This window comes from Xenopus laevis, chromosome 7L (assembly GCF_017654675.1).
Source record: "Xenopus laevis strain J_2021 chromosome 7L, Xenopus_laevis_v10.1, whole genome shotgun sequence".
Taxonomy (NCBI): Eukaryota; Metazoa; Chordata; class Amphibia; order Anura; family Pipidae; genus Xenopus; species Xenopus laevis.
This window is the reverse complement of record NC_054383.1, coordinates 116,504,879-116,519,142: the sequence shown is the minus strand read 5'-3', so window position 1 is coordinate 116,519,142 and position 14,264 is coordinate 116,504,879. Positions and strand designations below refer to the sequence as shown.

General features: G+C 41.7%; 1 protein-coding gene across 1 annotated transcript; it reads left to right on the top strand.

Annotated features, from left to right (window-relative positions):
• The first annotated feature begins 3,714 nt into the window (after nt 1-3,714).
• On the top strand, nt 3,715-10,400 carry LOC121395504. The gene is made up of 2 exons (XM_041569076.1): nt 3,715-4,214; nt 7,863-10,400. The coding sequence occupies exon 2, from the start codon at nt 7,944-7,946 to the stop codon at nt 10,398-10,400; it is 2,457 nt and encodes an 818-aa protein (XP_041425010.1). The 5' UTR covers nt 3,715-4,214; nt 7,863-7,943.
• The last annotated feature ends 3,864 nt before the right edge of the window (nt 10,401-14,264 follow it).

The following is a 14,264-nucleotide window of genomic DNA, read 5'->3' as shown; positions in this document are numbered from 1 at the left end:
TGATATTTACTGCCCAGTCATGCGACTCATTCAGCCATGTTTCGGCCACACCAATCACATCATATTTTCCTTCCATCACCAGCAGCTCCAGCTCTCCCATTTTACCAGTCAGACTTCTTGCATTTGTAAACATACATTTAATACTGGCACCATATTGAACATATGACATGTGGTCCTCCCTATCCATAGGCGGAGGGTGTTTTTTTTGTTTGGGGAGGCTAAAGATAGTTATACAAGGGTTAACCTAAAGCTAATGTCACATATAGTAAATTTTTCACCGGTGTTTAAATAGCCCCCCTCAACTACCACCTGTGTTTTGTTTTTTTACTTCAATGGAAACTACACAACAACGCAGTTGGGGTGGGGAGCTTTTCCACTCTTTAAAATGTGCTTGATGCACAAGTGCTTATAGCTGCATTACTGTGTGGTTATCCTGCCAATTGACTTTTCTCTTTGGTTTTGTAATCATACTAAATTTACTCCTTTTCACTAAGGGAAAATTTTGTCAAGGTATCATATATTAAAAGGGGAATAACAACATGATAGATAAATCAGGAGCTAACAAAGAGCAAGAATAGAGGCACCATGGGGTTAATACATTTGGCCATAGAGACAGGATTACAGCAAAGACAGAGGGTAGCTGGTTATGAATTACATTAACCATTATGGGTGTGGAGTTATGTAGTTAAACAGTTATCTTTTTTTTCATTCAAGAAAGATGTAGTTCTAGCTGGAGGAGTGAAAAATGTGACTCAGTTTGCCATTATATAGCCTTATTTTGCAGACAATAGTCAGAGCACCTCTTTTCACAAGGATGCTAGCCATAAGCCACTTTATAATTAGTTAAAGGTGGGGGATCCTTTGACCCTCCTGACTTGAAGAATTACAGCACTGGCAGTACCTTCATTGAAAGAAACACTCTGGGAGACTGTGCATAGGTTAAATAATTACACTTCACTCGGAGGCTAACAGAATTTTGCTCACCCCTATCGACTGTTCCTGGAACTTTTGATAAGCAGCTACTGTGAATAACTGATTGGCTAAGACAGGGGTGCCTAGACTTTGTTACCCTGAGATCTATTCTCGACACCTGCCCCCCATCAGGAGATCTACCTTGATAAAAATAATGGGCCATCTATCGTACGACACAATAACAAGTATCCCAAACACAGCAATCCTTTTTAAAATCAATGAGGATAGTGATGTAATCTGCATTGTAAAACACTCTCCAGGGTAGTATCCACTGCAACTTTTGCAATGCTTACCCTAAGGCATAGATTAAAGTGAAGTGTACCATGTATAAGGGTTGCCCCTCACCCCACCCCGTGTTGTCCTCAGCCACTTGCTCACAGCAAGATTTCTCTTTTTTTAAGGTGAAAAAGATAGCTGCATTTTATAACATTGGTATAACCAGTCCCCTTAGCTGAAAACTAATAAATCATCCCCACAGTTTCTATTATAGTGCAGAAAATATATTTGTATGAACACAATGCACAAGTATATCTTGCTGCACAATTTACTACCCCTGAGAACCTCTGAACTTAAATAGATCTATACAATGGATTTATAGTTAAGCCTTCAAAAATCAAACAAGTCTTATTTTCTTCTTGTTACAAGATGTACCTGGTGAGCGCAGGAACAGGTGCTTTTGCATGTGAATTGCCTATGGGGCAGTAGCAGGACAGCGTTGGGTAGTTAGGAGACAAGGGCCTGGACTAGAAACACTCACACAGCACAGCACCGGCTGCAGCAGCACGAGAACACAGGAGTGGGAGGGGCGGAGCCATGGTGGGAGATAGGCTGGAGGAGCGGTCCTAAAGCCTGCTGTATGCTGCTAAAGTATAACAAGCTGCCGATAGAGGTGAGAAAAATTTCTTCAACGTCAGTTTTTAGTTTTTGAGCTGCCAGGCACATTTGGGGAGGCTAAGCCTCCCTAAGCCTTAATGAAGATCCGCCTATGTCCCTATCCTTAACAGTATCCCCAGCCAAATCTCCCCCATTTTCCCTTTCTTTGCCCACTATCTCATCTAACCTGTCTACCACTGAATCTTTTACTGAACCCTCCCCCCCACACCTAGTTTAAAATCTCCTCCAACCCTCTAGCCATCTTCCTCTAGTCTTCCATTGACTCCATTTTTAATAATAACAGTACCTTGTACTTGATCATAAAAAGAGATATAATTAATCCTTATTGGAAGCAAAACTAGCCTTTTGGGTTTATTTAATGTTTACATTGTTTTCTAGTAGACTTAGGGTAAGGGCACACGCTAAGATGCTGGAGATTTAGTCGCCCGGCGACAAATCGCCTCTTCTTCGAGCGACTAATCTTCCCGAAAAGCCTTCCCATCGGCTAGAATCCAAATCTCCGGCAGGAAGGCACTCGGAGCGATTCGTTTTGTGAAGTCAGCCGGAGTTGACTCACGAGGAAACTTTAGGCGACTTCGGAAAATGAAGCACTCCGAGTGCCATCCGCCGGCGATTTAGTCCGGCGGGAAGGCATTGCGGGGAGATTAGTCGCCCAAAGAAGAGGCAATTCGTCGCTCGGCGACTAATCTCCCCCAAATAGCATTGTGTGCCTCTACCCTTAAGGTGTGAAGACCCAAAATATGGAAAGATCTCCAATAGACTTTATTGGCAAAACAATCCTATTGGGTTTAATCCATGTTTAATTTAGTTTTTAGTAGACTTAAAGGGGTTGTTCACCTTTGGGTAAACTTTTAGCATGATATAGTAGAGTGATATTCTGAGACCGTTTTTCAATTGTTTTTTATTTTTTAATATCTGTGGTTTTGAATTAAATAGCTTTTTATTCAGCATCTCTCCAGATTGCAATTTTGGTTGTTAGGGTCCAAATTGCCCTAGCAACCATGCATGCATAATTAATTGAAGAGGACCTGAAAAGAAAGATGAGTAATAAAAAGCAGCAATAACAATATATTTGTAGCCTTACAGAGTATTTGTTTTTTAGATGGTCAGTGCCCCACATTTTAAAGCTGGAAATTCAGGAGAAGGCAAGTAATTAAAAAACCTATACAAAAGAAAAAACTCAAGACCAATTCAAAATTTGATTAGAATTGGTCATATGTAGCATATACTAAAAAGTTAATTTGAAGGTGAATCACCCCTTTAAGATATGAAGAGCCATATTACGGAAACTCCAGGTCCCGACCATTTTGGATAAAAGGTCCCATACCTGTACTACGTTCTATCGCTTCACTCAAAAATCAATTATCTATTGAAAGGGATTGCAAGGGGCTAATGTCTTTTCCTGCCTGAACACTTGATTGCACAAGTATGCTTCTTATCAAATACACACAAGTTGTAGACTGTGTAAACCTACTATAGCCACTCAGGTGTTCAAACATTACCAAATATAGGGTAATCACATTGTGTATGACATCACAATGGAATCTCTTTGTTTACTATGCTATATAAGTTGTAGTACTACCCATAATAAACTGAACTTGTTTTGCAACACACAAGCCTACAGTGTCGTTCATTGCAAGTTCCCTGATCAGCACGCTTGGAGAGATGATATCAGATGGTTTGCCGTTGCATCAAGTATAAGACGAGCCGGCTCGCAGCTGCAAGGACAGTGCAGGGATAGCACAGTTGAGTTTATTTGCCCTAACAGTTTTCTGGTGTCAGAAGTGGAACGGCTGGAAATCCAGAGGTAAGTAGAATCACTGTCTGAACTGACGGTGTTTTCTCTTACCTTTGGCTCTTTCCGATTGACCGATTCCTTAGTTTAAATAAATGTCTCATGTATGGTTGAGACTGTCTCATGTATGGTTGAGACAAGGGCATGATTACCAGTTTAAATAAGTGTCTCATGTATGGTTGAGACTGTCTCATGTATGGTTGAGACAAGGGCATGATTAGCAGCTTAAAGTGTCTCATGTATGGTTGAGACTGTCTCATGTATGGTTGAGACGGGTTATAGAGATCCCATGGTAGTATAGTAAAATAGGGATACTCAGGTTGTGCACGGGAACCATTTCTTACTGACTGATTCATCTTTCCATGCGTATTATTGTCTTGTCTTGTTTGTGTATTTGTGTATTTGTGTTTTAAAATATATCTGTGAATGGTTGCAGCGTTAAGAGTGATCACGAGTTGCTAACGGGTATTGTTGGGACCTTGATCTCAGTTCAGCCCTGGCTTCTCTGTTTCGTTGCAATCGTACATGACACGTTCTTTGATAAGAATTTAAGGTATTGAGATATTTGGTTTTTTTTAATTGAATTCGATAGTCCACATAATTGATTAAACAATATTTCTGTTGACTCTATTTTACTTCTCTTCCTTCGGCCTATTCTTATCCCATTATACACCGTAGACATATAAACTCTGCGTGTTCAGAGTTCGAGGCTATTTTTCCTGCAAAAAGTTTAGATTTATGAGTCCAGGCAGTAGGTGAATAAACCTGTAACAGAGAGTCAGCCTATAATATAAGAACAAATAAACAGTTCTCGTTAGGAAAACTGTGAGTTACATTTAATCATTACACCACTAATTAGTCTATCCTATACCTTCTTTTTCTTTTTTTGATACTTACTAATCTTATTTGTAGACTGTACTTGTCTTGAATCAAGATGGGTGGTAAGACTTCAAAAAATTTACCACCGCCCCTCCTTAATGAGACTTGCAAACAGTATGTGTATAGATGTAGTCCTACTGGAGGATTTTATGTTGACCCCTGGGTAGATAATCTTGCAGGTTGGTGTGAACATTTAGAGCTAGACAATCCTTTTCCACGTGATGGAGCTAATGATTTATATTATATGAATATAGTTTATCAAATGTGTGTTCAGAAGAAAGAAGGTGACCCTAAATGGGATTATACATATATGACACCGGGTGGGGAAAATTGGCTTAAGATTGCCCCAGGTTGGTACTCTACACCTTCCCTCCCTAAGAACTACAATCCACGAAAAACTGGTGTTTTAAAACTATTTAAACGACACAATTCACAATGCTCTACAACCTGTGATCAAACTGTTAATACTACCCCACCCCCTTACATGGCTATCTACCCTAATTTGACACATAAACCAGACACCATGGAGGATGACGAGATTTGCATTGCTGTAGCTTCTGCTCCTATAGTACCCCAAGCTGCCCCTATAGCACCAGTCCAAGCAGCCCCATTGGTTCAACAACCAATGCCTGTCCCTGCCCCACCCCGTATGATTGAAGCTGCAGCCTACCCATTGCCGGCCTTCCCCCTATCTGGCTTAGATACAGTAGATACTGATAAAATTGAGATACCCCTAATGCCCGAATTAGAAAAAGATATGGGTATAATCACTCAAGCAGGTTATGAAATAGTTCATATCACTCCTGACCGTCTGAAGATGACGGTAAGAAAAAAAGAACCTAAAAAAAGGGGGGATCAACATCCAGTTACAAAACAGTATCCTTTTCTTACTGTTGGTGAACAACTCATAATAATGCCCCTGATCCCAGAAAGAATCCCGGTGCTTGTCTTGTTTATTTAAAAAGAATGTGTCAAGGACAATGTATGCATCAGTCTGATATAAAATTGATTATTGATGGGATCTTGGGCTACGATCTTGAATCAGGATGGGATTGGACTAAGGTTCCCTCAATTTCGGTACCTGTTAATGTTAACGCCATGAATGCTGCTCAATATCCATTAAATACCCCAGCAGGCATAGATATCATGTGGCAGGAGGTAGAACAGGAAATGAAACGCTTATGGACCGATCGACAGTCTATGTCGATCGCTCTGGGATGTAAGCAAAAATCGCATGAAACAGCAAGTGACTTTGTCAAAAGATTCTATAAAGTATGGAAAGAGGAAGCCGCCCTTTCCTCTGAGGGAAACATGTCTCAACTAAAGGTTCAAACATGTTTGGGAAACATGACTCCTCAATTTAGTCTTACTGCTAAACAACTTATTTCAGAATGGCCCACACTCACCTCAGGAGATTTCCAGAAAAGAGTAATAGAGAAAGAAGCAGCAAGTTGTTACGAAAACCTCATTAGAACAGATAAGAAAGTACAAGGCACGTATATGGAAGTAGTTAGTCCAGAATACAATACCCAAAATGGGACTATCTCTGGTCCAAACAGTACTACAGAAATGTATTCTCATAATCCTCAGGGTTTTAATAATCAATACGCTGAAAGGGGAAGATATGGCAGAGGTCGCTGGAATAGAGGTCGTGGTAGAGGAAGAGGTAGACGTAATTGGGTTAATCAGAATAATAGTTGGGGTTCTCCCAATAACTCCAATAATTCACCAAATAATACTCGATGTTTTAATTGTCATGAATTGGGCCACTGGCGTAATCAATGCCCCTGCCCGCCGTGTCCTACTTTTCAAAATCAACGAACAGTCCCTAATGCCCCAGCCCCAACATTTCAAACACAAGCACCTCACACACAACCCCAGACTTCGACAAATTCCACTCCCAGACACACCATCAACTGGCCAGGTTCTACATAGGGCTGCCCTGAAGGTTGTACCCCACTTTTCCCTGTCATCTCATCCTCATTCAGTGCAGACCCATACATTGTATTAAACGTTGCAGGAGTGGATTTATTATTCCTAGTGGACACGGGAGCCACCACCTCCTGCATTAATACAAAATATTATGAGGGAGACAGACACGGATCGATACCTTCAGTTGGGATTAACGGGGTACTAACTCCCACCTTCCAAACACCACCTTTACCTATTGTATGCCCAGGCTCTACCCGTACCATTTCACACCCATTTACACTCATCCCTGGGTGCCCCGAAAATCTGTTAGGCAGAGATCTATTCCACAAGTTAGGATTTCAATCCATCAGAATTTCCCCTGATGGGGGCCTTTCTGCAGATATTTTTGTTTCCGAAACTAACTCTATTTTTCTAAATTTTAACGACCTTTTTACTAACCCTTCCATTCTGTCTGTATGGGCTAATGACAAATTTGATGTGGGCTTTGTTGACTGTACACCTTACAAAGCACTACTTAAACCACACTCACATCCAGTATACATAAAACAGTACCCTCTTTCACAGGAAAAGTTAGATGGTATCCGTTTGTTAATACAGATATTCCTTAATCAGGATATCCTCACTAGTGTTGTGTCTCCTTACAATACTCCCATCAATCCAGTTCCTAAGAAGAACAACGAATTTCGATTTGTACAAGATTTAAGAGCTATTAATTCACTAATTATACCAATTGCACCTATTGTGCCAGACATTACGGTTCTTCTTACCTCCATTCCGTGTGATGCTTTGGTGTTCACGGTTTTGGATTTATCTAATGCATTTTTTTCCGGTTCCAGTAGACCCTGAGACACAGTTACTTTTGGCTTTTACTTTTGAGGTGTTCCAACTTACCTGGAAACGCCTCCCCCAAGGCCTAGTGGATTCACCAGCGGCTTACTCCCTGGTGCTCCAGCATACCCTTAAGTCATGGGCCCCAGGCCATGGTTCTGTCCTGCTTCAATATGTTTATGCTTTATTGTTGTGTAGTCCAAACCAGGAAGCTAACCACCATGATACCACCTCACTGCTGCAACATCTGGCAACAGAGGGTCATAAGGTTGCTAAACATAAAGCTCAGATGGGGGGTGAGACTGTTGAATATTTGGGATTCATTCTTTCCCATGGCCAGAGACAAATAAACCCAAAGAGAATACAAGCACTGACTAAGATAAAAAAACCTGAAACTCCAAAGGAAATGCTGTCCTTCCTTGGCATCGTCAACTATTGCCGTCAATGGATACCGAACTGTTCTTACTTTGACAATATCTTAAGACAATGTACTAAAAAGGATGCACCACCTTACGTACAATGGACTGAACAAATGACTAATGCTTTTCATTCTCTCCTACAGACATTGGTTACAGCACCTGCGCTTGGTTTACCTAATTATGTTAAACCTTTTCATTTGTATGTCAAGGACACCTGTAAAACCATGGCTGCGGTCTGTGCTCAAGAATCTGGGGGAAGTTTTCGTCCTGTGGCCTATTTTTCCAAAGTAATGCCGCTTCCGGTACAGGGAATGCCGGCGTGTCTCGGAGCTTTAGCAGCTAGTGCTATGGCTGTTGAACTGTCACAGTCTGTCACAATAGGCCACAATACTATTTTGCACACCTCACATCAGGTTACACACCTATTGAAGAACATTACCACCCAACACATGACCTCCCAAAGATTAAGTGGCTATGAAGTTATTCTATTAGGTACTGCAAATTTACAGATCAAATACGCAATCAACACTCAAGGGCCTGCTGCCATACTGCATGCTCTATTACATCTGTCTGACCCTACTAATGCTTTTATACTCGATCCTCATGACTGTGTTGAATCTATCCACTACTCTACCTCACCTCGACTCGATCTAACTGACACTCCTTTGTCACATGCTACTAATGTTTCTGTTGATGGTTCCTGCTCCAGGCCTTCCGATGACACCTACAAAGCAGCATATTCAGTTGTCCAACTCCCTGATATTGTACTTGAGACTAAGTCTATCCCTGTTAATTCTGCACAAGCAGCAGAACTTATAGCACTCACCAGGGCCTGTCACTTGTTTGCCAACCGCCCCGTTAATATATTCAGTGACAGTAGATACGCTTTTGGGGTAGTTCATGATTTTGGCAAAATTTGGCAACAAAGAGGTTATGTTACTACAGATGGGAAATCCATCGCACACCCTGCCCTCATTGATAATCTTTTACAGGCCATCCAACTTCCTTCTGAAATTGCAATTATCCATTGCAGGGCACATACCAACAGAACTGACGAGATTTCCCTCGGTAATGCCCTAGCAGACCAGGTTGCCAAAACTACTGCATCCTCTGCCACTCCCACTGTCATCCCCATGTTTCTCCACACACCTCCGAGTTGTCCAGACAGTCAAATTCTACAGTATTTGCAAACATTTGCCACTCAGACTGACCTGCATTTTTGGGAACAGCAAAATCTTACCCTTGACCAGTTTGGTCTTTATTCCATCCAAGGCAAAGTGGGTATCCCCGAAAACAGTCTACCCCTACTTATCTCTCAAGCTCACGGCATTGGCCATAGGAGTTCTAAGCTCACTTTGGCTGAAATGCAAAAACATTCCATCGCAAAGAATCTCAGACAGCATTGTTCTACCTTTGTTAAAACTTGCCTCACCTGTCTTAGGGCCAACACCTTAGGAACACACAAAGTACACCAAAATTTGCCTCCCCCAATTGCACCCTTTTCTCACTGGCAAGTTGATTTTACTCATATTCCTAAGATTGGCAAACTACAGGAATATTTGCTCGTTTTTACCGACCATTTCTCTCACTGGGTAGAAGCTTTCCCTTGCCGTCACGAAGACGCCAAAACCGTTGTTAAGTTTCTAGTTAATGACATCATACCCCGATTTGGTTGTCCGCAACAAATTAATTCCGATAATGGCCCAGCTTTTGTTAGTAAGGTCCTCCAGCTTCTAATTTCCACCTTACAAATCACATGGAAGTTTCACATTCCTTACCATCCACAGAGTGCGGGTGTTGTTGAGCGAATGAATCGCACCATAAAGGATAAGCTCACCAAAGCCACATCTGCCACATGGACTAATTGGAAGTCCTTTTTACCTGCAGTACTAGCTGAAATACGCATGACACCACATTCAGTTACTAAATTATCTCCTTTTGAAATTGTCATGGGACGCCCATTTCCCACTCCCTGGGTCAAAGGCCCCTTAGTCATCCAACACACTGATCTTAATTTAATTCAGGAGGAGTATGTACGTAATCTTATTACTACATTGAATGGCATCTATGGTGATGTTTCTTTGTCTTTTCCTTTGCCCCCCCAGGAGCCGACCCATCCATTTCGCCCAGGCGATCCTGTTGTGGTTCGACAGCTCCATCGCTATCGAAAAGGGGGATTCCCATTTGGCCCACGAGTCACAGTGATTGCCATCACACGGACAGCAGTCCTTACCGATGCCAGCGACCATTGGATCCACGCTTCACGAGTGAAACTCGCGCCAACACTTCCAACGCTGGAACTGAGTAAAGCTGACAACACGGAACATGACACCACCACCAAATCCGTCACAGAAGGACCCGAAGATGACCTCACACTCTTACCACTGATGATGTTGAGGAAGTCCACAAAATATGCACTATGGTGCATAATTGGCACTTTCCTTTTTCTATTTTTCCCGATTATGATAATCCTTAACTGCATATGTTACCCAAACCCTCACAGCCCTTTGGGATCAGTTTGTTACCAGTTTTTCAAGAGCAATACAAGACTCCATCGCCATGAACGATCAAACCCCATCGCCACCTTAGGAGGTCAGTCTACTAATGAACGACAAGTTGCAATCAAACAAAGTGATGGCACTACCACCTTCTGGTATAACTCCATTGGCAAAAAATCTTAGCTCAGATCGGTGTCACCTTATTGATTGTCTTAATTTTTGTTTCATTTCTTTTCTGCTGTATAATTCCCTATATGAGGAAATTAACTTCATCTTTAATTACTTCTTCTGAGGGCTTGCAACTTAAGCTTATTCATGCTGTTCGCGTATAGTCACTTATGTGACTAAAAGGGGGATTGAAAGGGATTGCAAGGGGCTAATGTCTTTTCCTGCCTGAACACTTGATTGCACAAGTATGCTTCTTATCAAATACACACAAGTTGTAGACTGTGTAAACCTACTATAGCCACTCAGGTGTTCAAACATTACCAAATATAGGGTAATCACATTGTGTATGACATCACAATGGAATCTCTTTGTTTACTATGCTATATAAGTTGTAGTACTACCCATAATAAACTGAACTTGTTTTGCAACACACAAGCCTACAGTGTCGTTCATTGCAAGTTCCCTGATCAGCACGCTTGGAGAGATGATATCAGATGGTTTGCCGTTGCATCAAGTATAAGACGAGCCGGCTCGCAGCTGCAAGGACAGTGCAGGGATAGCACAGTGGAGTTTATTTGCCCTAACATTTATACCAATTTAATACTTGGGGTGTTAGATCCCAAATGTAGGCACCACTTTTCTAAAAACAGACAGGCCTCTAATTCAAAATCCCTTATGACGAAGCCTCCCTTAATTTTAGATATGGTTTGGGTAAAAGGGAATATCTCGTCAGAGACAGTAATTAGTTTTAAATTAAAGAGAAGCCACATCTTCCGGGCCACTAGTCCCAAGCCTTTTAAAGGAGAACTAAACCCTAAAAAATGAATTTGGTTAAAAATAGCATATTTTATATACTGAACTTATTGCACCAGCCTAAAGTTTCAGCTTGTCAATAGCAGCAATGATCCAGGACTTCAAACTTGTCACAGGGGGTCACCATCTTGGAAAGTGTCTGTGACACTCACATGCTCAGTGGGCTCTGAGCAGCTGTTGAGAAGCTAAGCTTAGGGGTCACTAATTATCCAGCAGAAAATGAGGTTGGTCTGTAATATAAGCTGATGCTACAGGGCTGATTATTAAATTCTGATGCTAGTTGCACTGGTTTCTGTGCTGCCATGTAGTAATTATCTGTATTAATTACTAATCAGCCTTATATTGTGACATTTCTATTCTATGTGTACTGTATATTGTGAGTGGGTCCCTAAGCTCAGTAAGTGACAGCAGCACAGAGCATGTGCAGTGAATCAGCAGAAAAGAAGATGGGGAGCTACAGGGGCATCTTTGGAGACACAGATCTTTACTGCTAAAGGGTTGTGGTTGCCTTGGGCTGGTTTAGAAGCCCATAACAAAATGTTTCTGGCCTACTTCTTTAGTTAGGCTTTAGTTCTCCTTTAACAGATGCTGATATTAGATGTATGATAAGTGCAAGTCTCCTACATAGGCCATAGGCATCCAACTGCTCAGCATAGTCTATAAGGCTGGTTACTGCTTGGAAGTCCCATTAGCATGTCTGCTGGGCCTAGTGACACAGCTCTCTAACACCCAGGGTGGAAATCACTCCAGGGAACCTCAATGTGTGAGCAGACATACCTATGCATGATTCATAAGAAGAAGCAGGTGTAATACAATGCTGCTCAGTAGACGCACCCATTGTGTCCATTTTAGCATGACCTCTCTAGCAGTAGCAAACTTTGGATATCGCCTGCAAAATGCAAACGTGCTAAACGTGATCAATGCTTCCTGAAATACTCCCCATGATGCTTCAGGTCGTGTGCATTTGGAAGGCTGCCAGCCCGTCGTCCAAACTGAATGTTTCTCATATGTCAGGGGTTTCTTCACATGTTGACTTCGTCTTTGCTCATAATAATTGGAACAAGGGAAAATCAGGAAAAAAATTAAAATAATTTTCTACTTTTGGAGTTGGATCAAAAACCCTGGCTTGTCCGTGGGGAGGGGTCAAAGGGCTACTTATACCAACAAAGACAACATGAATGTATTGCGCTGTAGCACAAACTATAGGAAAAACTTATTTGGGATTTGAAATGCTGCCTAGTTTGTAGGGAAGCACCAAATCCAGGATTCCGAACCGAATCCTAATTTGCATTTGCAAATTAAGGTTAGGAAGGAAATTACGTGACTTTTTGTCACAAAACAAGGAAGTAAAAATGTTTTACCCTTCCCACCCCTAATTTGCATATGCAAATTAGGATTCCATATTTGGCTGAATCCAAAATAGTGGATTCTGTGCATCCCTACTAGTTTGTTACATACAACTAGGGATGCACCGAATCCACTATTTTGAATTCGGCCAAACCCCCGAATCCTTTGAGAAAGATTCGGCCAAATACCGAACCAAATCCTAATATGCATATGAAAATTAGGGGTAAGAAGGGGAAAAACTATTTTTGTGACAGACTTCCCTCCTGCCCCTAATTTGCATATGCAAATGAGAATGTGGATTCAAATCCTGCTGAAAAAGGCAGAATCCTGAATTTGGTGCATCCCTACATAAAACATAGCATTATACATTGGTGTGTAACGTAAAAGCCCTTTGGTGGTTATTGAGGTCGCACAAAGATAAGGCAGATACCCCGAGCCTGCAGCCCCCAAGCTGTATAGGAAAATATATACAGTGTAAATGGATCACTAATTAGACAGGATACAGATTGCATGTGTGGCTGGTTTATCTACATTTTGCAAATACTGACGTTACTTCTTATTCATATGCTTTTGCCTTATTTGCCAACAGCTATTGTTTAGCTTTTAGGCTGAGGCTAGCGTTGGGGTCGTAGCCACAGAGAACAAAGAGATGGCCAAGGCGATTGCATTCCATAGATAAAAGAATGTGTCACCGTGTATATCTGCATTCACAGCTATTCATGGAGTCCCGCATGTGCTGCACCCAATTACTCACTTGCCTTCAAGGGAGAGGCCACCCTTTGCTTGGGTGCCAAAGCTTTTTGGCCCAGCATGTTGAAACCACATATCAATCACACCTCTGCCTGTACAACAACTAAATACAGTGTCGGACCAACTGCAGCCTCTGGAGCCCCTGTCCCCTCACCACAGCCATCAATCATGCTCTTGGGTGCCCAAAACGCAACCCCCAATGGTAGGGGCCTGGTAGGGAGGTCAGAAGCAGCAGCAGAGTTTCGTGCAGGGAGTGGGTCTGGGCCCAGTCTGATTCTGACGTACGGGCAGATTTATCAAGGGTCGAATTGAAAATTCTAATTTTAAATTTTTTTTTTATGGTCAAAACTTTCAAATTCAACTAGGGAGTTATTCAGATTTGATTCGAGTTTTCGGATCTATCCTATTCACCAGCGTTTATAAAATCCCCAATGCTCTGGCGCCTGTGTGTGCTTGTGCGCAGGAAGGCTGCAGGCACTAGGGCCCAGCAGCCTAGGGGCCTGGCTAAAACATGTAGGGGCAGACTTATCTAGGGTCGAATTTCAAATTTGAAATTCAAATTTTCACGTTTTTTTATTGGTCAAAAGTTCAAATTCGATTGGAGATTTTCACAATTTATCATACTCTGGCCCTTTAAGAACTCTAATTTGACTATTCGCTACCTAAAACCTGCCAAATTGCTGTTTAAATCAATGGGAGATGCCCAGGGATCAATTTGGAGTTGATTTCAGAGAAAAAAAAAACTCGATTCAAGTTTTTAAAGTTCGAATCAAATTTGATTCAAATTCGATTTGAGTTTTCGGGTGGATCCTATTCACCCGAGTTTAAAAAAATTCGATTTTTATAATAAATTTTGATTGGTCGAATTTCGAGTTCATGAGAGTTTTCAAAAACTCGCATGAATTTGAAATTTAATAAATGTGTCTTCCCATGTCTGTGCCTGGCATAAAGAAATGCAGAGAGGGAGGC